Below are 26680 nucleotides of genomic sequence, written 5' to 3'. Positions count from 1 at the left end.
ATCCTCATGTACGTTCAAGCAGGCTGAAAGATTTGTGGAGATGTAAATACTTAACTAAGACCACAGGCTGCTCCACAGAACTAGTGCTGCACAGAGTCATGGATTGGAAATGAAATGGCAGAGAAAGAAATGAAAACATACAGCTTTTATAGTAAGCTTCTGTTTTTTAATAATAGAATATACAATTTTCCCTTGCTGATTTTTAACCAAGTACAGTTCAATAGACAAAAACATTTTTTTCTACAACAGTAGGTCAAAGTTAGACAAAATAGGCATTTAACTTTTATCTACACACCTTTTAGCAAGACCCAGTAAATAAATGCAAGAACATAATTTTTATCATTTGTTTTGTCCCTAAGAAAGCTAAACTCTGGTTGCTGAAGTAGAAGCCAGTGACAGCTGAAAAACAAGACAGGCGGAATATTTGCATTAAGGAAATACAAGTTTCATAAAAATAAAGTACAATGTTCTTTCCAAACTACATCAGAAATTTTTCACTGTTTACATTAGAAGTTCTGAGCAGCTCCCAAAGCTCTTGTAATCAGCCTCAACATTATATTTAAAAAAACATAATTTGGATACTGAGTTTAACTGAACCTTCTTGCACAGCCTAAGGAAACATATACTTAGTACAGTAGTCTTTTGAATTAATATAATTACAATGGTATAAAATTGCTTTATGACATTTTAATGGTAGTCATCATCTTTTGCCATTGACGAAGAAAGGCTGTGTTCTGACTGTTGTTGAGAGAAATCATTATCTTCTACCTTTACTGTCCTCTCTCACTTTCCAAAGCATTAATTCCATACAAGCAGTTGCATCTTCACTAGAATCATGACCACCCACTAGGAAGAACAATATTCAACCACGTTATTTAATAGATTGGTTCAAATTGAAATCAAATAACTATTTAGTAATTAAAGTAACAAACCTAAGCACTTTCCTTTATTCATTTCCTTTTAAACTAAATATAAGGAACTTAATACTTGAAGAACCAGCTTGGGTGTATTTAATGACTAAAGGACAAAATTTTATTGAGAATGGGATATAAATACTAGATGCTCTCAGTTCTGAAGTTGGTTCCGACATCCCTACATTTTATTTGATATGCTCAAGTTTTCACTTGTAAGGAAAAAGAAAAAAGAAAAATTCTAACACCTTGTTTCTGCAGAGAGAGATAATTGGTCCAGCACCACTTTAACTCCCCTCAGCACGCATTAAGCATGAGGGAAATCTTCCCGAACTAAACGGATGTGTGTCCTAGCAAAGTGCTCTGTACACTCTAGTGCACTGACAAATAATAACAGTGAAAATTCCAAGAACAGTATATAATCTGTTTCTTAAAAGTAACACCATAAAATAAAGGTGAATTTAAAAAGGCAGCATTTGAACTTGTACAATACACACTTTCACATGGCCCACGGTGGCCCTACTCCAAGGAAATACTGGAAAATGGTGTATACCCAAGTAAGCACTGAACAACCATTCAGAGTCCACTTACAGCTCATGGCGGTATTTAGTAATACTATGCTTTTAATTACAAAAACTGCCTGCTTAAGGCTTTTCAGGCCACACCCCCTTCCCCCTCATGTAAGCCTACGGAACACTTTAGTTTTTGAATTGTAAAACTGCTCTACAGTAGTGGAGCCATATCACCATTACATGTGTGATCACATGTATAAATTTGCTCACAAATCACCAGAATTTCATTGGCGTTATAAAGAAAGAAAAAATATATCCCTCTAGAGTTATGTACAGTGTAGGGGAAGAAAGGATGAAAATACATTTATGCATGTATTTTGAAAATACATATCTAACAGCTTAACTGTTAGAAATACGTGTCTGAAAGTGACAGTTAACTGAAACCAATGAAGTATATATAATGGCATATGGAAGCTGATGGCATTGATTGTATGTGCCAACTACAACTAAAGCCAGAAATACTGTTGTAGTTTGACCACTGTGAGCTTAACTGTTAGAAATAAATATATGGAAACTACTTCAAATGCTATCATAACTATTGCTAATATTAAAACGTCTGGCCCCTGAGTAGGTGGCAAAAGAATAAAAACCATGCCACCAACAGATAAAACAGGATGATCTATTGAGGAGATACATCCCAATTACACAGTTAATAAACATAACTTAAAAACGCATCCTAATGCTAACTAAAAACGATCCCAAAGTGGGGGGGGGGGACCAGTCTGCTCAAACCTGTGAAAATTTACATAATCCTGGAGGAAGCGATTTTGCAGTGTGGGAATGTATAAACCAACCCCTTCTTTGTGGGCTACCAGCCTAGCTCCCTCTGAGAATTAATAGTTTGTCCCAATCAGTGAGATGAAAAAACACAACCAATGAAAGTAGACAACCTGCAGCTATGCAGAAAGGTACTTTTCTTCAAAACTACCCCCACGCGGCGGGGGATATGTTAATTTTTTTTCAAAACTGTCCAAAACAGGACTGCACATGGATTTATCCAAGATTAAAGCAATATATAGGCACAAGTGCTCTGTCCATCAGCAAGCCTCTGCCTTCCCTACAACCTCAAGGGAGGGGAGAAAAATAAGTGGGGGATCAGGTACACTCATGCCAACCACTGTTCCCATCATTTCTCAAATACCCTTTAAAAGGAAACAGTCCATCGGGGCAGAATCATTAGGATTGGAAGAAGTGCTTTATGAACGTACCTTTAAGTTGCAAAGAGGTAGACAATTTAACACCTTAAAACATCAGAAAGCACAACTAAGCAATTATCACCTAGCAAACAAGCCAGTTTGGTGTACTGGGCAGGAGCCTGAACTCTGAGCTGGGAGAACCGGGTTTGATTCCCCACTCCTCCACATGCAGCTGCTGGTATGACCTTGGGTCAGTCACAAGTTCTCTCACCCTCACTTTGAAAATGATGCCTCCAGAGAGCCATATTCTATGAGGGATCTGAGCAGGATATTACTATTCCCAGTGTGTTTTTGGGAACTGTCAGCAACATGCTCAGATTCCTGCCCCCCCCACACACACACACAATTGCTTCCGGAGCAAAGGTCAGCTTAGTATCTATTGCTATTAACATTTAGGGGCTATATGGTGTAGTGGTTAAGTGTGCGGACTCTAATCTGGGAGAACCGGGTTTGATTCCCCACTCCTCCACTTACAGCTGCTAGATGACCTGGGACAAGCCATAGTTCTGTCAGAGATGATCTCTCAAGGACAGTTCCGGAAAGTGCTCTCTGAGCCCCACCTACCTCACAGGGTGTCTGTTGTGGGGAGGGGAAGGGAAAAGAGTTTGTAAGCCACTCTGAGACTCCAAGTGAAGGGTGGGGTATAAATCCAATCTGTTCTCTCTCTCTTCTCTTCCTGAGTTTGGGCAGGAGACAGTGACAGGTCACTCAGGCCACCCAAAAAAGGCAACTCTGATCAATCCAGACCAAAAGCAAGTGGAAAAGAGGTAGGAAGGTGCATCATGGGTAAGGTAAGGGAGATGGGAACTGGAAGAAGAGAGCAAAAGGCAAAAGACAAAGGGAGGTAGAAGGAGAATCACAAATGGCTTGGTTTCCCCCCTCATAACCTCTTCCCCATGCCTTGTATTTGCCCTATTAAAATACATTCAGTTCCTCTCTTCATTCACCTCAGAGGCACATCATGTAATAATGCTGTCTATCGAAGAGACAGTGGACAATGGCAATAGCACTCAGGAAGTCTCATACCATTGGTTTTTCAATTGAAGATCATATGAGAACTGGAGAACCTTTCCAACATAGATATGTTAACCCTAGTTCTTCCTTGTGAAATTAGAGCTGGTTCACACATCCAGATTCACTCAGAAAACTGCAGACATAGCAGGAAGGACACTATGCCCTCTGCCAGTCAGACTGCACTTTCCCCCCCAGGAAGAATGCCACAGCAAGGAGATCAGACTTTCCCCGGCCATCAACCAGGTCAGATGCCAGGAACTTGCTTTCTCCTTCTCTGCCTGTAAGTATCCTGCTTAATTGTCAGTTGCCTTGGGACTATAGATGAGGAGAATGCTGCATTTGCTTTTATGACATTTTTAAGATTATTTGAGTGACTGTTGGGATCCTAAAATAAATTTGAAATAAACCAACAAATGACAACTTGATTAGTAAAGTCACAGCTTGTATGCATGAAGGGGCCACTGACACTGCACAGTCGCCTAGATCCAACGAATCGCCAGTGGAAGGCACTGATGGTCAGGAATGGCTGCAGACTACAGGATCCATCTGAATACTTTCAGATCTGATGTCATCTTAAGTGTCACAAGTTTAGAGCATCCACAATTCAAACACTGGGCAAGGTCAATTACTTGCTTAAGTTTGAAGACAGCAAACCGTATTCTGGCCACTTTTTTTTTTTTTACTATTAATTGTGCAAAAAATAGTGTTCACTTTTGCAAATGGTCTTACCATCATCCTGAATAATTCTTCTGAGATAATCAGCTATTAGATTTCTAAGTGCTCTTTTATGAGGAAAACCTAGACGATGAGGAAAAACTACGGATGTATCCACGACATTACTGTGAAAGAACTGCAAGAAAAATAAGCGGGATGATTGAGTGGCATTTCAAATTGTGCTTTGTGCTTAAATTGTCTCCTTAAAATATTCCTGTGGTAAAGAACTACCACTTCTCATATAACTACTTTTACAATATCACATTTTGACATGGACCACTTTCACAAAGATGCTTTGCTCTGCCTTGGCTTCCTTACAGTAGCACTGTTTTCAGGAGTATCCACATGATGTCCTCTATTTCACCTGCTTCTGTATTTTTATTTTAATTTTTATTTATTTAACCTTAGACTTTATATCCCGCTCGAACCCTCTTTCTCAGGGGGTCTCTGAGCGGCTTACAAGTGGTGCTAGTCACACAATTTTTCCCTAACTAGGGCCACAGAGTCTGTAGGGGTGGGACTACCTATCGGCACCCCTGTGGTGGTTGGTGTGTTTTGTTCTTGGCTCGGCACTCCAATCGTCTCCGGCAGGCTCCTATTTCGAGATTCTCAAACACTGGGCAAGGTCAATTACTTGCTTAAGTTTGAAGACAGCAAACCGTATTCTGGCCACTTATTGTTTTTTTTACTATTAATTGTGCAAAAATAGTGTTCACTTTTGCAAATGGTCTTACCATCATCCTGAATAATTCTTCTGAGATAATCAGCTATTAGATTTCTAAGTGCTCTTTTATGAGGAAAACCTAGACGATGAGGGAAAACTACGGATGTATCCACGACATTACTGTGAAAGAACTGCAAGAAAAATAAGCGGGATGATTGAGTGGCATTTCAAATTGTGCTTTGTGCTTAAATTGTCTCCTTAAAATATTCCTGTGGTAAAGAACTACCACTTCTCATATAACTACTTTTACAATATCACATTTTGACATGGACCACTTTCACAAAGATGCCTTGGCTTCCTTACAGTAGCACTGTTTTCAGGAGTATCCACATGATGTCCTCTATTTCACCTGCTTCTGTATTTTTGCCAGCTTTGCTATGATTTTTCCTAAGGTAACCAAAAAGGTTGAACAAAGACATAGAAAATAAAACTATGCATGTAGTGCGAATGTACAAAATATAATATATAATTTAATAATACAACCATGAATGCTAAAATAGCATTTAAAAACAACAACCCCATGGTTAAGCATATAAGTACCTAATCCCAATATGAAGACAAATGTCCAATCATATAAATACAGGTTAAAAGGTACATAATGTCTCCATATGCAAAAACCACTACCAAATATATGTTGTGTACATTTGCACTATGTGTATAGTTATATTTTATTTTCTTTGTCTTTGTTTCAACCTTTTTGATTACCTTTCTCATGCAGGGTTGTGTTTTTCTCCCCTTTTCTGGTTGTATTCATGATTTTTCCTAAGCCTGGTTCACTGTGATCTTTTTGGAAAAGAAGCAGTCTTGACACTGTGCATTTTTGCAAGTTTCTCCTGAATCAGCACCATTTTCCTCGCCTCAGCCCCTGGAGCCTCCATTTCTTCCCATACACATACCAGAAAACTTAAAACAAAAATCAGGACTCTCTAGATCAGTACAATGCTAACACACTGTAACAATCTATTACCACAATCTACTACTTCCCAGATTCCATTAAAAATAAACTCTCTAGCCCTTTTCACTGTGGAAGTCATAAGGGGAAAGGTGCAGGCCATAGACCATTGAAGTATATTGTTAGATTATTATTACAGTGCTATAATGATCTAGCTATTCCTGATTTATTAAACAGTCCTCTGGTGGAGTGGGAAGAATGATGTTGAAGTAGTTTAAATGTTGGGGAAATGGCTGTGTGAATTGGGCTCTGTTCCCACTGCAAATACCTCTGAATTTGCAGCAGCAAGGAAGGATACGCAAGAAACAGTATGAAAGGTTATATAAAGTATAAACAATTACATCTCAGATGTACAGCATGACATAACTCACAGTTCCACCTAAAACAGAGTTATATCCTTCTCAACACAGTGACTTCAATGGACTTAGAAGGGAGTCATTTTAGGAATGCACTGCAGAATTTTTTTATCTGGGGACTATTGTTTTAACAATGTAAGCATAAACTTGAGAAGATTTCAAACTATTATACCTTAAAGAGCTAATAATTCTGTACAAACTTACCTTAAGAGCAAATAAATCACTCTCTAAACCATAGCCAATTAAAATACTGTCTGCACTGAACAAGTTTAGCAATACTGCCTGCACATCCCTAATTGACGTTCCAGTATTCTCCATGTCTTCTGCTGTTACTCCAGAAAATCTAGGAGAGATCAAAGAAACACAAAATAAATAAGCACTATTAGTGCCTAATAAAAGTAGAGAGGTGGAAGAGGGGTGAATGCTTTAGAAAATCAGGTCATGTACCCTTCTTAAGATCAATTTGATTTTATGGCAGATATTACTGAAGGATTTTCAGTGACCTATAACTGGCTTTAATACTTTCTTCAATTTAATATTTTCTTCAAAATGTTTCAGTTTAATTAATTAAAAGGAAGGCATTGGTTAGCATTCGTTTCAAAACACTCTAGCTCTGAAACTGAGGGCATCTCTCTCTCTCTCTCTCTCTCTCTCACACACACACACACACACACACACACACACACTTAAGGAATTAACATCTATGCAGCCTGCACAGCGGTATTCATGCTTTAATATGCTTAACAAGAAACTATCTTATAGGTACTTTAAGTTTCTTTAACTTGTCCACTTTTCCCCCTCTAATATAAAACAGCACTTAAGGCTCCAATGTACAAGTCTTTTAAAAGTAACTGAGACATGATGTAGTTCACAAAGAAATGCCAAAGCAAAAAGAAGCAATTGTGTCAGCTATAAGGAAACAGTGGATTAGAACCATGGCTTTTGTCTACACTATCACCTCTTGATAGTTTGCTGTTTAAACTACTCAACATACCTATTGTTATAATCTATGACTTCATTATCTGGCTTCACAACTGTATCATAGACAACTTGAAGAGAAGGATCAACTATCGTCACCCTGGAGAGTTCCAGACCACGTGTTGTGTAGCACTAGGAAAGGAAATGTGTTATATAGAACATTTCATCATTCAGTTAATTCAGAGAACACCCAGTCAAGTTCTGACATCGCTCTGAAAAGTTATTATAATTTTGAAATTGTGACAGATGTACAACTTTTCCTCTTTTGTTTCTATAAATGTTTCATGAGTTATAAATCCAGACAGGAACTGTTTCAGACTTTTAAAACCCGCGAGAACATAGTAGAAACTATAGTGGAAACAAGGGTACACCTTTTCCTTTTCTTGGATGTAGTGGCATCAATATTCCAGGCAGGGCATTTTATTAATAAACTGTTTTTCTAGTAAAATGATTGATTTCACACAGCAGATTCTTATTCCAGAATCAGTACAAGGTTTCACCATAATTCTCTGTAATCATTTCATATTAGTGTTTCCTAAGGCTGTGCTTTAAAATCCCATGTTATCTAACCTGTTCAACAATACATTACTAGCAGCTTTGTTCAGAACCCTCTTTTACTCTTTAGAATATATCCAGGATCCCTACTTCTCTATGCAAAACTACAAGCACATTAATTTAACATTAATGGTAACATCTTTCATTTTCATCTATAATGAAAAGAGCTCTATTCTCAAGGCAGAGCTTATGCTAATATTAACATGCAACTCTTGTTTCCCCTTTAGGAACAAAAATAAGAATATCTTCCCTTTGTTCCTTCTTGATCTGTTACCCAAACGTTAAATTTGCTTTATAATGCCTAATTAGCATGGGCCAAGAAACACAGAACAAAGTTTGCAGTAGGGGTATGTATTTGAATATACCTGAGCCAAAATTAAACACAAAATTAGCTGTTTTGGGTAAGTAAAGGGGTACCTGAAATTACCCAGAACACTCCTGAAAACCTGGGGGCAATGAAAATTTATCTCATGACATTTCAGGAATGTTTTGGTTTTGGGGAGGAGCAGGAGTAGAGGGGGGGGAATGATTAGCCCTTGCAGACAGTGGAGAGACAAAAGCCAGGTCTACCTGCCACTGGGATTTTCCGTAGCAGGTAGACCTGGCCTCTGTTGTCCCTCTATCAGAAGTTAGTCAGCATCAGCTGTTAGGAGGGCTTCTAGTTGTTTGAAAATTTAAAGGGGTGGCAAACGCGAACTAACAGCTGTCTGGCAAAGCCAGCTTCCTCTCTCCCTGCTCCTGCTGCCTCAGTAGTGGTGGTGGTGGAAAAAACAGTCCCAAATTTTCAGGAAACACACACACAAAATCCTGAAGCAGCAATGAGAGTCCAGAAACTTTGTAATAATGAAAAACATGCCCTCCCCAAAATGCAGATTCAAAATAAACACACTTTAAAAAAAAAATGCATACCCTAGTTTGCAGAGAAGGTATGTTGCATTAATTAAATTGCACTGATAGTCCCCTGAATAGGAGGTATATAGCATAAATCTGTACACAACTTCATAACCTGCTTTACTAAGCAATGCATACTATGTGCTTCAAATCCATGACAAACCTTGTAGATTTGTCTCTCATGAGAAAGTGTTTCTCCCTTCTGAAATACTACCAATGTCAAAGCTGTCTGATCTAGATTTCCCAAGTGAAGGTCACATGTGACCTTAATTATCATTAGATTGTATTGCCCAAGATGCAAAAATAGGATTTTTTGTTAAATCTGCCAGGGATCTTATGCCATACCATCTCACAGTCTAGTGCAAATACACCATGATTTCCACCAAGTGGAGGTGGCTTGATGAAAGTCTTCACAAATCCATCTATGTTTTCCCTTCTTCCATCATGAACATGTAGCTGCAAAATATGAAGAAAGATTCAAATGTTATACTACCTATATACTTCATTAAAACTTAAAATTTCCTTTTCTGGGAAACACTACGTGATAACAACCAGTATTTATGGAGCACTTCCAAATGAAGTGTTCAAATCATGTTTCGGACATTACCACTATAGTCCTTGTAACAGCCTTGTAAATTAGAAGAGGGACTGGCTGTAAATTGTTGGCTTGATTCTTTACCATCATGGTGAAAAAGGAAAAATAGGAATTGAAATGTCTAGGTGCCTTAATATTCCTAAACATTCCTTTTTAGAAGTACACAGTTGTAGTAATACAGGAACAAAAAACCAAAGAACCAACACAAACTATGCTTGGCAAAGTTTGAAAAACTATGCTGTACAGCAACCCTTACCTTTGCAACCTGGCATCCAGGAGACCCAACTACTCCCTCACAACAACTATAGCGTGTTTCCAAACCACCAGGAACTGTTAAACAAAACATTAGAGGCATCTGATTTCTTATCCTTAATATTTTATCTACTATTCTAAACATTAATCTACCAATTATCTTATGTTCAATGAATACATTATTTAAAATATATCAATTAACAAACAAGACATTCTACATTTAATTCAGCAAACACACCAAGGGTTAGGTCTTCTCAGCTTTGTCCTAAGTTAGTAGTCCAAAGACATTCTACATTTAATTTAAATTCTTGTATATTTTCTCTTGGGTCTCTAACTATAGCTGGAATTCTAAGACTCCGACATCCTTTCCCTGTCAAGTGTTTTTTACCGAAAAGAAATCCTCACAGGCTGAGGGCCAAACTTCATGTGATATTCTCTGATTTGAACTCCTGATGTATAATTTGGCCCTTCCAAGCAGCTGTGAAGGTCCTATAGGGATTGGCGTTTTGGAGCCAGGTTAACTACACATTCCAAGTTTACCATCACCTCCACCAGCTGATTTGGCAAAAATAGGGAAGACAGACAGGCTCCCATACTATGCCTCAGCTCTGTGGCTTAAAGCAGCCCAAGGGGGAGCCATTTTTAATTGGGAAAATGGCTGGGGGAAGAGTTACTTCAACTGTCCCCTGCATGGCAGATTCAGACTACACTGTCTCCCCCTCACAGCTGCTCTTTTAGACAAATTACACACCTGGAGTTCCAGTCACAGAACTGGGAGCATCACACATAGCTTAGCCCTAACAAAATATATGAAACCAGAGGTGGGACAGATGAGAGTGGAGGTACTATGGAAAGCCAAGTTAAGTCACAGCAATAACGGATTTATAAATCCCATTTTTCTTGTTTCTGTAACCAAGAATCAGTGACTCGTTGTTTAACAAGGGAAATATAAACAGAAAATGTAGTGTGTGTTTATGTCCTTCATGCTAATTTAAAGAGTAACCTCTTATCACCCTCACCTGGATGGCCCAGGCTAGCCCAAGGAATTCTAGGATCAATATGCAGGGAAAGGCCTCTGTCATTCTCTTGCCTTGAAAAGCCTATGGCATTGCCATAAGTCGGCTGTGACTTGATGACACTGTATGCACACAAACACAACCTCTTATCACTGTTTCAATGTCTATTGCTACAGTAGCCTTTAAATCACTAGCAATTCCAACTTGCACCAGAAAGAGAGAAATTTATTCTTACCTTTATGCCTCAATATTCTACCAGAATGGTAGTTGCATTCTTCTTTCCGGACATGCTTTCCTGACGAATTTACGCTATATGTTTTTCCACACCTACAGCATACTCTTCTGGAAGCTGAAAGCAACAGCATAATTCAGTATCAAGTCAAACTGGAGTTCTGCTAAATTTTATTTGTCCACATTCTTGGCAGAGCAAGTACACCGCAAGAATTAAATAAACTTTATTTAAGGAACCAAACTAACATACTGAACAGAAAAAGAGATAGACAGAGATAGAGAGCTAACTATGTTGCTGGCTAGGAGAGTGTATGTGTGTTTTTGGCATTTCTGAAAAACAGCATATAGCCCAAGAGTAGCATTCTGGAGACAAATGAGGAAATGACAGCAAAGGAAAGAGAACTGAGACCCCCGCATGTCTATTCTGACTAGCTTTCCTTATGCTGCACCCTGTAGGGTCATCTCTTCTTGTACACCAGACATTACCTATTTCGACACACACTTACCCTAAAATTATTTAATCATCATAAGCAGGGGTCATTTCATAGTAAAAGAGCTGCAGTAGCTCATTAGCATGTTGTATGCTAATGAGCTACTAGGCTATTAGCATAATAGCTCATTAGCACATGCAACGCCCCCTGACATCCCTGGAAGTGATGTCAGAAGGGGAAGCAAAAGAGGGGGAGGCATCTTCAAAAGCCTCCCCTTCCCTTCCCCAGCCGGGGGGGGGGAGTGAAGACAGAAGGGGTTTAAAGTTTAAACCCCTTCTCACTAGAATTGGGCTGCAGAAGGAGGAAGGAGGGAAGGAAAAAGAGAGAGTAGAGAGAAGGAACGAAGGAAGGAAACAGTGAAAGAGAAGGAAAGAAGGAGGAGGAAAAGAGAGAAAGGAAGGAAGAGAAGGGAAAGTGAGAAAGAAAAGGAGGGAAAGAAAAAGAAATGGTAAGGAAAGGAGAGAAAGAAAGAGGGCAAAGAGATGGGGGAGGGGGGAGGCTCCCCCACCCCCCCACTCAAGCCTCCACCACTTCCCGCGGATCCCTCACTTACCCCGGGAGGCGGCAGGGGGCCTCTTCTGGCCTCCCCTGGGCTGCAGGCTCCAGCACTGGCCCGGGGAGCCGCAACACTCCAGCGTGGGCCCCGAACAGGTGGCAACAGGCCTTCTCAGGCCTCCCCGGGGCTGCAGCGATGGGCCATAGTGGGGGAGCTGGGGGCGGGGCTTGCTGCTACCGCTATTTTGCCAGCTCCGGGGCTCCCAGAGCGGTGCTCCAGCACACTCCAGCCCCAAAAGACCCCTGATCATAAGCAATTGGAAAAAGCCTAACTGCATTAACTTCTCAGATATGAAAAGTACAAAGCATCACAATTTTAGTCCAAAAGTACAATTCCAGGACAAAATAACAAATTTTCAAAGTAGATAGACCACTGAAAATTAGTTCATATATTCTAAATTTATACAGAACAAGTGATTAAAGTTAGCTGAGCAATATCCATTAAGCCATTAAAATGTGACATGGCTGATTCTTTCCCCCCATTGTTTTCTGATATCTGTAATCCTAGTCCTATTGCATTGTTTATTGTTTCAAACTATTTCATTGTAATGTTTTACATTGTGAAATCTACCCTGAATCTCAGTGAGGAAAGTGGGCTATAAGTAAAATAAATGAGTAAGAATAACAAGGAAATATCTAGTTTAATCTAGAAATATATCTGTTTTTCTTCACCAGTATTTAAAAAAATAAATTTGCAATACGGTATCTAAGGAGCATCAGAATACGGTGGAGATAATCTTATGTTAAAGGCTGTTTTATTTCCTAAAAAATATTCCATATGCCTTTAGCTTTACCACTTTGATCTCATTTACTCACAGTCATATACAGCTGGTTTAACACGCCCAGAGCATAATATAGCACTACCAGGTTTCTCAGGATTTGGTTCTGGGTAGCCATTTTCCTTCAGCTGTTCCTCAGTGAGAGCATAATCTTTTAGAAGTCTATAGAGAGCAATTCCTGTAAAATCTTAAACACATAAACAAAACAATTAACATAACTCTGAAGAGCCATAGTTTATACATTTTCACATCTTTGTCAAGATTTTCAGATTTAAATTTATGGGCAACCACTAGATTCTTATTTTTCTCTGATGAATTCTTACATGCTTTTAAATTCTTCAGAGCTCTTCTGAAGAGTATCTGAGTAGCTATGGAATACTTTGGGAGATGTTTGTCAGATTTAGCCCAAATGATATTTTCTTGCCTATTTTATTTATTTATTTGATTTATACCCCGCCCTCCCTACCGAAGCAGGCTCAGGGTGGCTTACGAACATAACATAAAATATCACATAGCTAAAACCATCTAAAGACAAATCAAAAAGTAAAGTGCTAGCTGGCTGTAAGCTAATACATTAGAGATGGCGGTAACGGTTACTTTCCATTAGTTCTCAATCTTTATCGACTGGCACAGGCTGTAATGGTGGAGTCAGACACCTCTTTAGTGATGATGTTATTGTTAGTGGTGGTGGCAGCGGCTCCTTAGTCGAAGGCCTGGTGGAGGAGCTCCATCTTGCAGGCCTTGCAGAACTATAAAAGATCCCACAGGGCCCTGATCTCTTCTGAGAGCTCGTTCCACCAGTACAGAGCCGCCACCGAGAACACCCTGGTCCTGGTTGTTGCCAGTCTGACATCTTTGGGGCCTGGGAGGGTCAGTAGGTTTTGTGACCCTGAACGCAGTGCTCGCTGGGGTACATATGGGGAAAGGTGGTCCTTCAGGTATGTCGGCCCCTGATTATATAGGGCTTTGCCTTGTACCTATTAAATAATAATTTAGCAAGGACACTTCAAATGACAGACTATTATTTTAGAATGTTTATAGTTGTCTAATGAGTACATAATTATATAATCCATTTTGTCTCTGAAAGTACATCTAGAAGAATTTACATCCATGCTGACAGCTCTGCTGAAGAAAAAAAACCCTACAGAAACTTATTGAAGCATACATTTTTGTATTACTTACAGATTTCTTTTTTAAAAGCTACATCAGCACCACAATGGCAGACACTCTTTATTTCATCCCCCTGAACACTTCTATGTGCATGTCTACATACATTTATTTGTGCATGCGGTTCAATTCCCCTATTAACATCAGTATTTGTGTAAAAGATGTGCAACATGCAAAAGATGTGCAACATGCAAAAGATGTGCAACATGCAAAAGGTGTGCAACCACATGTGGGTATCAGGATTGGGATAAACACTGTCCAGGAAGATTTGTAAGCAGGTGACAAAATGGGGAAGTTAGAAAGCTAGACAGAAGTATTTTAGAACATACAATGTGAGTGCAGCAATTTTCAAAAGGCTACAATATAGTTTTACCATTTTTTTCTTCTTGTTTTCTAAAGCCAGCAGTAGTGCTTCTATTACCAAAATTCCAGCCTACATAAAACAAAAATTAGAGTTATTTTCCAAAGCCAAAAATACCTTACGTACCTAAGCAAACTGATTTCTTACAATTGTTATATGTCATTTATACATATTTATTTTAAAGAACTTAAATTGGTGTACATGTCAATTTAAATTGACATACTTGTCAATGATGAGTAATCACTCAAATTTCCCCCTTCCCACAAAATATGACTTACCATCTGATGACACACTGCTGTGATTCCTCAGTTTTTTAAGTGTGTTCACAGCTATGTTCAAGTATATATTTTTACCACTACAGCGGTCATATATTGCCTTTTCTTCTGCCAATGCCTACATTAAAAATAAAGTGAATATAATAAATACTGCAGTGCTGAACAAAAAACATGGACTTCTCCCCCACTGGAATTGTGAATGGAAACAAACGGGCCCTCAAGAAGCTGGTAAATACAAAACAGGTATCAAACTATTTGGAAAAAAATCTGATCTTCTAAGAAAATGATATCTATTAAGTAAAGATATAACTTAGTTTGCTACAACTTTGTTTTAACAGTAGAAAAGGATAAGAGTCCAATAACTCCTTAAAAGACTAACAACGTTTATGGTAGGGTATGAACTTTCATGACTGTCTGCTCACTTATTCAGATACAGCTAGAATGTTTTAATTTTTTGTTTTAACAGTTCATTTCCAATGTAAGTTCTTTACTCAGTATTGCAACAATAATCTTATGGCCAATCCAGGTGAGATGCTGGGAGTTCCAGGATCAGAGTACCTGGCTCTGGCACCATGAGGCCAATTCTGATTGGGACTGCAGTCCATGAAGGGGAGGTTTAAACCTTCTCCCCTGCACTGTTTCCTGACCTGAACAACCCTGGTGAGATGCTATTTGCCCTGCTGAAACTTAACAGATGCAGGCAGCCATGTGTTCAGGCCAGAAAAGTGATATGAGGAGAACCACGTCCCCACAAGTTGTGACCCAGATCAAAATTGTGCCTCCACTAGCTCGGTAACTACACTTTTCAATAAGCTTGGAGCACCAACCACAGAACTCTCCCCTTCTTGTTTGGTTTGGACCTCAATGTATTCGTTTCCTAAATGCCTCATTAATAAAATATGCTTTTCTCAAACACTTATTAGAACAAGGTTTTAAACATTTCTTCTCAGAACAAGTTCTAAGCAAATATTCCCATCATTTTTGCCTATTTTAAAAAAAAAAGGAACATGAACCCAAACCTGTCAGTAGGATAAGAAAAGAAGCAAAAGCATAGAAATTTGGGTGTCAAACGTAAGGCCCATGGGCCAAAAGCAGCCCGCCCCTGGTTTTAATCAGGCCCGTGGCTCTTTTCTCCCTCCCTCCTGTCCTCACCCTTTGATGCTTGAGGCTGCAGAAGTTTCCAGCTCCCTTTGTCTTGTCTTTGCCTGCTTTGGCAGGCAGCTCTTCTGGGTTTGCAAAGTTACAAGAAACCCATTGAATGGATTTTTCCATTAGGGTCTCTACACCCAGATAGACTACTCTGGGACTTTTTCCAGCAACAGAAACAGTGCTCTAGGACTGGAATGACAGCCCCCAGAGTAGAATGACGGTCCCTAGCAATAGAATCTGTGTTCCGGGACTGGAATGACAGGGCACAGAGTGGAATGACAGCTCCTGGGAGTAGCAGCAGCATTCTGGGAATCGAATTCCACTCTGGGGGCTCTCATTTCAATCCCAGAATGCTTCTGCTACTCCCAGGGACTGTCATTCCAGTCCCAGAGTAGTCTATCTGGGCCCAGACACCTTAATGGGAAATCCATTCCGCATTTTCTCTGCAACTTTGTCAGCATGTATTTCAATGGAGTGGAGATCAAGAAGTTTCACTTTCCAGTGTTTGTATAGTTGAAGCTGTTGCTTGCTGGAGCTGTCTCCTTGCAAATACAGGATTGATGTTTTGAGCCAGCTTGTCTCTGCTGAATGGACCTGAGAACGGGTGCTTGAGTGAGTACTCTAACCTGGGAACCCATAGCCAAAGGGGGACATTACACTGGAGAGTCACTGCCACTCTGAGTAGACCTGGGGGGGAGGGGAGAAGCTTGCAATGCCAAGCCATTTTATGTTCCTAGGCTCAGAGCATTTTATATTTTTAGTTTTTGCTGTGATCCTTGGCTTTTTCTTGATTTTTTATTTTAAAAATTACATTGCCAAACCCCACTATTCACCCACCTTTCCATTTTAGGCAGGCATCTTTTTTTGGGGCGGGGGAGATTTTGGAGGTATCAGTTATCAAAGACTGCTAAATAAACAAAATATCCCAAGAGTTTTAAGCATATTTGTATTTTAAGTAGAAAAAATAATATCTTTAATTGTGTTTGTACCTTTTATAAAGTTTATATCGCTGCTACCTGGCATTCCATTTTATGACACACATGGCCTGGCCCCACAAAGTCCCATTTATGTCAGATCCAACCATTATAACAAATGAGTTCGACATCCCTGGCTTAAACTGTTAGCTTGACCTTCATGGCAAACTGTCAAACATCTTATTAACACAATGACTAAATACCTTTGCAACATGACATTATTTTCCATATCTATTAAGTGTCCTGTAACTTTGTGTCATAACTTTGTTTAAAAGATACTTATACTATTCTTCTTACATGCCCAGGGAAATGCTGATTGCCACTTTGGGGTCAGGAAGCAATTTTTCTCCAGGTTAGTTTGGCCAGGGAACTTAGAGGTTTTTTGTCATCTTCTGGGCATAGAACAGCAGTCACTGTGCATGTGGAGGGGGAGGTTTTTGTGAATTTCCTGCACTGTGAAGGGGATTGGACTAGATGACCCTGGAGGTCCCTTCCAACTCTATGATTCTATGAAATGCAAACCTTGTCAAAAGCTTCATTTACTGTTGTACAAACTTTTAAGAATCCTTCCACAAAAAAATTGACATATCGCTGTCTTATGTCATGTGGTACTTTAGATCCAAGTTCTGGAACAACAGAAGGTCTTTTCCGACTTGATACCTGAAATTGTATATTTATTTTAATATGCTAAGTGCAAGGATTTAAATTATACAGAGCAGAATAATTTTTAACACACCTCTATAGCTACAGACTCTATTTTTGTTCTCTCTTACCCCACCCCAACATATGCAATATTAATTCACTAAGATCTGCCTGAATGTTTCAGCTTTTTCTTTAATAAAAAGGATGTTAATGCTAAAAGCTAACAAAAATACAATGAGGCTGCCGCTCATGTTAAAGAAGTTTCCAGCATGTGTATATGGCGCACTTATCCTTAGTTCTTAGTTCACAAAAGTGAGTGGAGTCTGCAGACAGGAGTACTAAAAGATTTACTGGTCTTTGCACTGACCACTATCTACACATTGCCCTATTTCGTTTTTTAAAAGATCTTGCTGAACTTACCCACTCATCCAGCTTCCAAGAGATAACAGATTATTGCAAAAGCAGCTATATAGTTAAAGGTGGAAGGAAAATCTACTCTTTCATTAATTAACATTAAAAAAATTATATAAGCTTCCTCTGGACACCGCCCCGCCTCCACATTTCCAAACTCAGTTCTTTCCAGGCATATTTAGTCATTTTTAAAAAAATAGAACAGTGATGTTAATCTTCTGCTATAAGCTACAATAAACAGGGAAGAGTGAGGACAGAAGCTAACTACGTAATAATACTAAACCTATCCAGCAAAATTTGAAGCAAAAACAAATATCGGCAGCCACTGCAAACCTAGTACATAAGTAAATTAAGTATTTACTGCTGAATACAATGTGCTTCCTACACAGAAGACTTCTACTCAGTAGTAGTGTAAAGAAAAAATGTCATACCTTACTTGGTATGGAAGCAGTCCTTCCGATGGAATTACTGGAAAGCCTACATGGCATTGCTGTCAATGCACTTCCAGGAAGTAGTACCTTCATGTGACTGCTGCTGCTTGAAACTGGCTGGACTTCAAATACATTTAAATGAACTGAAATAGATAAATACAATTGTTTGAAACTACATCTATCAATAAAGTTTAATTTCTTGAAATGCCAGTCTGATTAACCCTTATTTCGGAGCTGAACTTCAGTAAGATCTTGAAGAATATTTCATGACAGCCAAGTAACTAAAATAGTTAATGTAGTCACTGATTTATGTAACGGCTATAATGGCCTGTCCCAGTTATCCCCTGATCCAGTGGTCATTTAATAGAAAAAGAGGTGCAGGAGCTCATTAGCATAACTCATTAGCATAACTTATTTGCATATGCCACACCCCCTGACATCACTGGAAGTGTGTCAGAAAGCAACACCCACCGCTCAGGCTCCACTGGACAGTTTCGGATTGCTAGCTATTGGGGGGGGGAGGAACATGCAGATCTGTCCTCGCTTGTACTTGAATAAAACTTGGTCTTAAAGGTGCCACTGGACTGTTTTGGGTCAGGGGGCCAGGCTCTGCAACTTACCTGGCTGCTTCTTGCTCTGACTGAGGGCTGCTGGGAGCAGGGGGTGGGGCTTGTTGCATGTGCCCGCCTCCTGGGCTCTTTACTGCCGGAGCTCCGCTCCTGTGCGCTCCTGCAGGAAATGACCCCTGCCCTGATCTCATAAAAAGTCTCCCTACTACTACTGCACCAAGCAACCAGTTCCTAATTGCAGTCTCATGCACACTTTCTCCTTGAGTTTTGGAAGGAACGAATCAGAAATTCTGTGAGTCGATAGTTGTCATTACTGCATGTAACATCAATGAATAAGGCTGTAAGTGTCAAAGCTATCCTTGGTAAACCAAGACTAGTTCCACCATGGTTATTTCAAGGCAGCTCCACTGATTTGCAGAAAATACTAGATATTGTTAAATGTAACTACTACAGTATATATTTCACAATGAGTCTTATTTTTGTATCATTCTTTACTGTCCCTTGTCCAACTAGCTAAAATCACATTTCAGTATTATTTTCAAAGCAGTAGAATATTTAATATAGCAATATTGAAGGTATCTCTCCAGAACTAAAACAGAGGAGGAGGTTGTCCTGGAGGTCCTAAAAAGTCCAGGGCCTCTAAGTGAAATGTCCTATGGGGAAACAGACATCACTAGCAACCTTCAGAGGCAAAATGCTCTCTCTCTCCAGCTAGCTCTTACTCTGTGGGGTCCTAGAGACACAGCATACATGATACAGAAAGAAGAGCTGATGCCTTGGCCCAGCTGGTAATACAATGCACAAATTCTAGCTTCATCTGGACTATCTGGAAAATCAGCTAAAGCAGCAATCTATGTTGGAAAGCAACTACTAGCCTCCAGCTCTGTTGTCCTACTCACTCAAGTACAAGGGCAGCAAGAATTTGGCTTGAATGGTTGTGTGCTCTTATTTATACATAGATTAGTGAAATGGGGACAAAGGGGTGGCATGTGCATAACTATTTATTGGTCCTAACTTACCTATAAATCATCTGTAATGTCCTTTGCAAATGTCTAAATGATCCGTGCATAGGAGGCTTCAGGCCTGATCTGTACCAAAAACTGTAATTGCCTAGTTCTCTGCATACCCGAGAATAGAACTCTCAAGAGTAGGTTTTGTTTGGGGGAGAGAATAGGAGGAGGAGGATACAGAGCATACTTTAAGAGACTTCTAGCGTCAGCTAAAAGAGCAATCAGGTTAAAAAGCAAACAAAATCTGCTCAATACAAACACATTCTTAATTCAGATTAGGGAACTATGATGTATCAATTGATCATACCCATGGGTTCCATGTTTTGAATCTGAGTAGTTGGTATTACTGGTGCACTTTTCCTTGAGCCACAAGCTGCAGCAACAAAAGCTTGACCACTTTTAACAGCAGCTGTTATTTGTACTGCCTGTTGTTGTGCTTGTAGGATCCTGGAATGGTAAGGCTGTTGAGGAAGTCGTGCCTTAAAAGGTACAATTATTTCTTTGGTGGTACTAACCTGTTGGGTAGCAACAGAGAATCATTTCTATATTCAGCAAATATGATACAATGTTTGAAATGTAATTCCAAGACTGTATAAAAGTATCTCCCAAATGATGAACAGTTCATGAAACAGCTAGACACCAATATCAATCTGATTTTAATGTAGCATATGATTTTAATGTAGCTCTGACAGTTTGGCTGTTAAGAGCTGGTTCACAAATGCTCATATGCAAAATGAATTCTCATCACGTGGTTACACAAACATCCGATGACCACAGGTGACCATACGAACTTTCTCCCCGGAACTGTATCGCATATTTAGGGGATATAAAAATCTCTTCAGTTTTGTAAACTGATCAATCATTCACATGAGCAAGTCAGCACTTAAGATCAAGTGATGAAAATGCATGTTTGAACTTGTACTAGTTTCTACACTAAAAAGTTTTACACTTTATACCTTACTATTATGAATTTCCTGTGACAATGCAAGCCTTAAAATCTGTCTGAGGGGAAGGTCACCAGGACAGACACCAAGTCCTGAAAAGAAAAGTTGAAAAAGCTGGCCATGTTTAGCATGAAGACGACTAAGGAGAGTCGTGATTACTGCCTTCAAGTATCTGAAGGGTTACTGCACTGAAGAAAGAACCTATACATTCTCCCGTGCTCCAGGAATAGAACTGATAAATGGCAATTACAAAAAAGTAGATTTCAGCTAAATGCTAGAAGCAGCTTCCTAACTATAAGAGTTAGTCAACAGTGTAACAGACTACCTCTGAAGGCGGTAGACACTCCTTCCCTGGTGATCTTTATGCAGAGACTGGATAGCCATCTGTCAGTGTTGCAATACTGTAGTCGCATATTCCTGCACTGAGCAGGGATTTAAGACTAAAGGACCTCCAATGTCTCTACCAACTATATGATTCTAACAGTCCAGTCCCAAGCAGAGTTAACCTTTCTAAATCCACTGAAGTAAATGGTCTTAGAAAGCTGCAGTTATTCATAGGACAGCATTCCAGACCAAACAGGTTTTGTTAGAAAAAGATACAACTATCCTAAGAACACCTTCTGTGAAGTAAGCCCCACTGAACAGAATTGAACAGGATCTTGAGTAGGCCTTCTTAGGATTGCTCTTTGTAGCTCTAAAACAATTTCTCAGAAATGTTTATAATAAAAAGTAATAGAAACTCAAGGTTTCTGTCACCTGCTTCTAAAATGCTGTACCTCTAGATTGCATTTTGCTATATCAAGTAACCATCTCAGAATACAGTAAAATGGCTCATTTTGAATTATTACATAATGCAGTGATCATATCTAAAACATTTTTTAGAGTCTCTGAATAGACAAAAGTTCATTTTTAAACAAAATGTTCAACATACTTGCTTTATTACTGTGTCAACTTCAGTCAAGTATGAGGGTTAGTAGATCCAATTAGCAACACACATACGCACACAATAATAAAATATTCTCAAAACCTCTCAGATGAAAACTTACATCAAATTTTGCAGTGTGTGCAATTCTTCTTTTCTGTCCAGGAAGCAGACTTGCCTTTGAATCAGAATCTGCTTCTGGTTGTGCTGCAAGTGCCTGTTTAAAAAAAAATTCAATAATCCCAAGAAATTCCTTTTGTATTGCAACTTTGAAAATAAGAACTGCATAAGGTATTAGTTTTAATCACTGCACTTCTACTGAAATTTTAAACTCTTAACTTGCAAAATGCGGAATCTGAATGAAATGTTTACCATTACAGGAATCCTTAATTTAATGAAAGTTAGTTTTTCTACATACATTTACTGCTAGCTTAAAGTTTCTGTCGCCTAATAGCCCTGGATTCTCAAATGGATGTGCTTTGGATTTTCATATGATAAAGCAAAACTACTAACAGCACACTAAAATACCACTGATAAAAGTTTTTAAAAGGACTAAAGTACATGAAAAAAAACCCACTGATGAACGCTACCTGCTTTGCTATTTCTTCCTTCTGTACTTCACATTCAACAAACTCATTGAAAATTTTTTGACATTCTTCCATGGTATCATCAGAAAGTTCTGTATCTTCTTCAGAATCATCTTCTCCTGAAGAGTCTAGTACAATTATTTCATCTTCTTTGATATTTGCATACACACTTTTATCATTGTGCTTTTTATCAGGGCTTTCATAAAAATGAATTTTCCCATCCAGATTCACAGGACTGCTCTGTGCATTGTTCTGTACTTTACTTTTTTCATACCGCTGCAGGCTCTGAAGTGTCCCTAAATGATCTGATGATTTTTTGGAAATGTCTATAACTCCAGCCTGTGAACGGTCTTTAGAATAAGTTTTAGTCTGGGCTTTATTCAGCAAAGTCTTGCAGTTGTTCATCTGCTCTTTCATATTACTTGTTTTAATGGAGATGTTCACAGAATTCTGTTTCAGAGTTTCTTTCTTAAGCTCACCCTTCATCTGAGACTGAGACAATATGTTAATTTTCTCCATAATATGATGTTCTCTCTGATCATCAGGATTACTTTCTTCATTTGAAGTGGTCACATGTACAACATTTGGAAAGTAAAAGTTTTCATTTGTTGCATATTTTATTCCAGTTTCTTTTTTATTATTTTTTCTATCATTATCTAGAGCAACTGTGATATCTTCTAGCTTCCTTCCCTCTATACAATATGAAGACTTTGATTTCTCAGAGCTTTTCAGAGCTTCTGCTTTACTTCCAAAACTCAATTCATTTTCTACCTTTTTCCATTTTTTACAGGATTTAATTATTCTTGGTTTCTTTGACACATTGACCAGTGGAGCATCTATTACAAGCACATCATCATCTGTTTCCTGGAGTTTTATTTCAAGTTTTATTGGTGAAGAGCTTCTTGATCTTTTCCTTGGAAATCTGTATCTATTTTCACATGGAGCTTTTATTGTTGATCCTTGCAAATTTCCACCAGAGAATATTTTTACTTGCTGCCTGTCATTTTTATCCTCTTCCTTAAAGGAAGACCTAAGCAAACCGGAAGAATAATTAAGTAACGGGTCATATTCAAGATCAGTAGCTGGACGGCTACGATCAAGAGTATATTTACTGGATTTGTAAGAGTCCTTCAAGGTTGAAATGACATTAACATTGTCTTTTGTAAGAGTACTACTAAGATGGCCTTCATCAGAAAAACACCTGTTTCCTTCAGGGTCATCTATTGCAGGAGTCAAAGTATTTCTGAAGTCATCTTGCCCCAAGTTATAGCACAACAACTCCTTTTGTCCTTCTTCAACTTCAGTCTTAACTGACTGAATTGCTTTGTTGATCCTTTCTAGTTCTTGGATATTTTTACCCAGCCCTGCTGATTGGAAGAAAGTTATATTATTCTCAAATGTATATACAAAATGGCTTCACTTATATTTAAAACTCAAGCATTAAGACCCATAGTTCTGTTAAATTGCAAATAAAAAGGCACAATAATTTATAACATGAAGTAGGCAGATTACAGGACACAAACCTGTAGCCAATATAACTTACTAGTTATTTTCATGAAGAATAATCCAAATACTTGCAACTGAGTCATTGTGAATGAACAGTTTCACATATGTCATTGTTCAAACTCTTACCAACTACAAAACTAGTGCAGCAGAGAGTCACACCATTGTAGTTAATATAAGTATGCCTTTTTGTTGCTAATGTAGCCCACTTATACTAAAACTTAAATCTGTATTAAAATGCAGATAGTTCCCACTTGATTTACTATAACTACTGATAACATGAAGCTTATTTTTCCTCTAGTTCCACCACAAATCAACCTGTACTAAAGTCTCAATTTTAAAAACAGCAAAAAAAATCTTTATTACTAGTACAACTATTGGAATAGCCTGAACAGTAGAACCATCAAAGTGGGGAAGCTACTCAAAGTGCCTCTGAATATTTGAAGAACTTAACACTAAATCCCCATATAGATGTCAGCCAGAAAGGAAAACAAGACAGGAAGCAGGCTATCCGTGCTTCCCCACATGTTGAAGCAGATTGGGAAGGGCTGGGAAGGGGGCTGGGAATAGGGAGAACTCACCAGGTTTATCAGGGTGCTTTTGTAACCTGAGGCTCATTAAGAAACTGTAAAAACTTGAGAATCACAGATTACACTAGTTGTAACTGGCTATCACAAACAGCCAGCTCAGAGTTGGGAAATACCTGTGGGTGGAGCCTGAGAAGGGTGGGGGAGGGGAGGGACTTCAATGGGGTATAATACTGTAGAGTCCACTCTTCAAAGCAGCCATTTTCTTCACTTGAACTGATCTCTGTTGTGTGGGGGTCAGTCATAACAGCAGATCTCCAGCTACCTCCTGGAGGCTGGCAACCCTACAGAGGCTATGAAAAGTTGAAGGCAGTAGGAATAGATCATGACCCAACATGAGATGGATTGACTCTATAAAGGAAGTCATGGCCCTCAGTTTGTAAAACCTGAGCAAAACCACAGGACGTTTTGGAGGACATTAAACTCAACATAAAAAAAAAAAACTAAGATCATGGCATCCAGCCTCATCATTCCTTGGCAAATAGAAGGGAAAGTAAGATAATTCATTTTCCTGGGATCCAAGATCACTGCAGGTGGTGACTGCAGCCATGAAATTAAAAGACTCCTGCTCCTTGGGAGGAAAGCTATGGCAAACCTAGACAGCATAATATAGAGACATCACCCTACCAACCAAAGTCCATATGGTCAAAGCAATGGTGTTCCCAGTAGTAATGTATGGCTGTGAGAGTTGGACATAAAGAAGGCCAAGCGCTGATGCTTTTAAATTCGATGCTGGAGAAAACTCTTGTCAGTCCTAAAGAAAACCAACCCTGACTGTTCCCTGAAAGGCCAGATGCTGAAGCTCAAATACTTTGGCCACCAAATGAGATGGGAGCACTCACTGGAGAAGACCCTGATGCTGGGCATGATTGAATGTAAAAGAAGGGGATGGCAAAGGATGAGATGGTTAGACAATGTTATTGATGCAACGAACATGAAATTGAGCAAACTCCGGAGGTTGGCGGAAGACAAGAGGGCCTGGTGTGATGTGGTCAATGGAGTCACAAAGAGTCACACTTGACTGTGTGACTGAACAATTCATAGGGTCACCATAAATCAGGAAGTGATTTGAGGCACATAACTCATACACTAAATAATCCACTTTCCAACTGGATTTTGCCAGGCGGTAAAATCCATCTTGAAAGTGCAATGAAAGTGGATTATTTAGTGTGTGTGACCTCAGCCACAGAGAGATCATTCAGACCTTGAAGCAGGAACACAACATTCTCCCCTAAACTTGATCCTCAGCAGTGCCAGGGCTCAGTGGGTCTACAGCTGGGAATATGGATTGCTTTTCAAATAAAAAGCAAACGCGTTCACCCAGAGCCAGTTTTCGTATGCCGGAAAAAAGCCCTGCAAAACCAAAAATATTTTGATGCAGCAGCACCACCCAGAGGCGACTGCGGTTAACAGGGTTTAAAGCACAAGAACGGGTTATTGTGCTAGGTCTTGTGTTTTAATTACTTAATGATGGGATTCGTAACGTATTCTATAAAATAATTCGGTGAGGCAGGAAACCTCGCTTTTGCTGAATGGGACCCTAGTATCCCAACTGCCAATCGCTCTTTACAAACGCAGCGCACAGCATCGGAAACCGGTCCGTAGAAATTATCGCACAAATCCTTCGGTAAAGACCGTGACGCGATGGGAAGAGGGCACAACGCCACACCTATCCAAGCGAGCCGGGAGAGGGGGGGTGGAATATCACAACGATATTCAGTGGACCGGCACGTGAAAATCAATTAAAATGAATTGCAAGCGGTATGAGCGGCGGCGGCGGCGGCTTCCCCCTCAGGCCCGTGCGTGCAATCGCTCCCTGCTCACCCCCCCCCCCCCGGCTCACCCAGCGAAGGGGAACCGCTCAAGGGCTGCCGCTGCTGGGGATGGAACGGATGCACCCGCCGCCCGGACTTGTGCCTGTACTGGCAGTAAGGCCGCTGGCACCCGCGGGTGTCAAAGGGGCAGGAGAAGTGCCTGAAATAACCGGCGGGGCGCAACATTCCCTTCCCCGACCTCCCTCAGCGGCCAGAGAAAAAAGGCGCGCAAAAGAAAAGCCCGCCGAGCACGTGGCGACGGTTAACAGCGCGAGGCCACGTTTGACGCGAACCTTGACCCTCCTCCCGCCCCCCGGCCGTTCGAAGCAAGCGTTTTCTTACATTTAAACGGGGAAGCCTCGCCCTCACACCCACTCGGGGGCGGGGCTTTCGCTTTCACAGGCCCAATCAGGGAGGGCCTTTTTTCCGTCCCTGCCTCTTAGCATTCCTCCCTGAGGAGCCTAATTAGCCGCGACTCTTTGTGTTTTCCCCGTTGCTGCTGGCTGAGGCTCGTTTTGCTAGAAGGAGAGGAAGGTGGGTTTAAGACGCTGC

General features: G+C 39.8%; 1 protein-coding gene across 1 annotated transcript; it reads right to left on the bottom strand.

The window, feature by feature from the left end:
• Positions 1–757: 757 nt before the first annotated feature.
• On the bottom strand, positions 758–26314 carry LOC107116255 (RNA exonuclease 1 homolog). The gene is made up of 16 exons (XM_015418148.1): positions 26158–26314; positions 22228–23591; positions 21762–21854; positions 20079–20286; positions 18193–18335; positions 17231–17368; positions 14555–14703; positions 14323–14363; positions 12820–12969; positions 10962–11075; positions 9715–9788; positions 9209–9319; positions 7434–7549; positions 6644–6782; positions 5142–5262; positions 758–846 (listed from the first exon to the last, which is right to left on the bottom strand). Exons 1-16 carry the CDS (start codon positions 26312–26314, stop codon positions 758–760), a joined length of 3207 nt encoding a protein of 1068 aa, XP_015273634.1.
• Positions 26315–26680: the final 366 nt, after the last annotated feature.

The sequence above is a fragment of the Gekko japonicus genome, unplaced genomic scaffold, assembly GCF_001447785.1.
Source record: "Gekko japonicus isolate JY-2015 unplaced genomic scaffold, Gekko_japonicus_V1.1 scaffold1798, whole genome shotgun sequence".
NCBI lineage: Eukaryota > Metazoa > Chordata > Lepidosauria > Squamata > Gekkonidae > Gekko > Gekko japonicus.
Note: the sequence above shows the minus strand (reverse complement) of the source record. Positions and strands in the feature narration are given on the sequence as shown.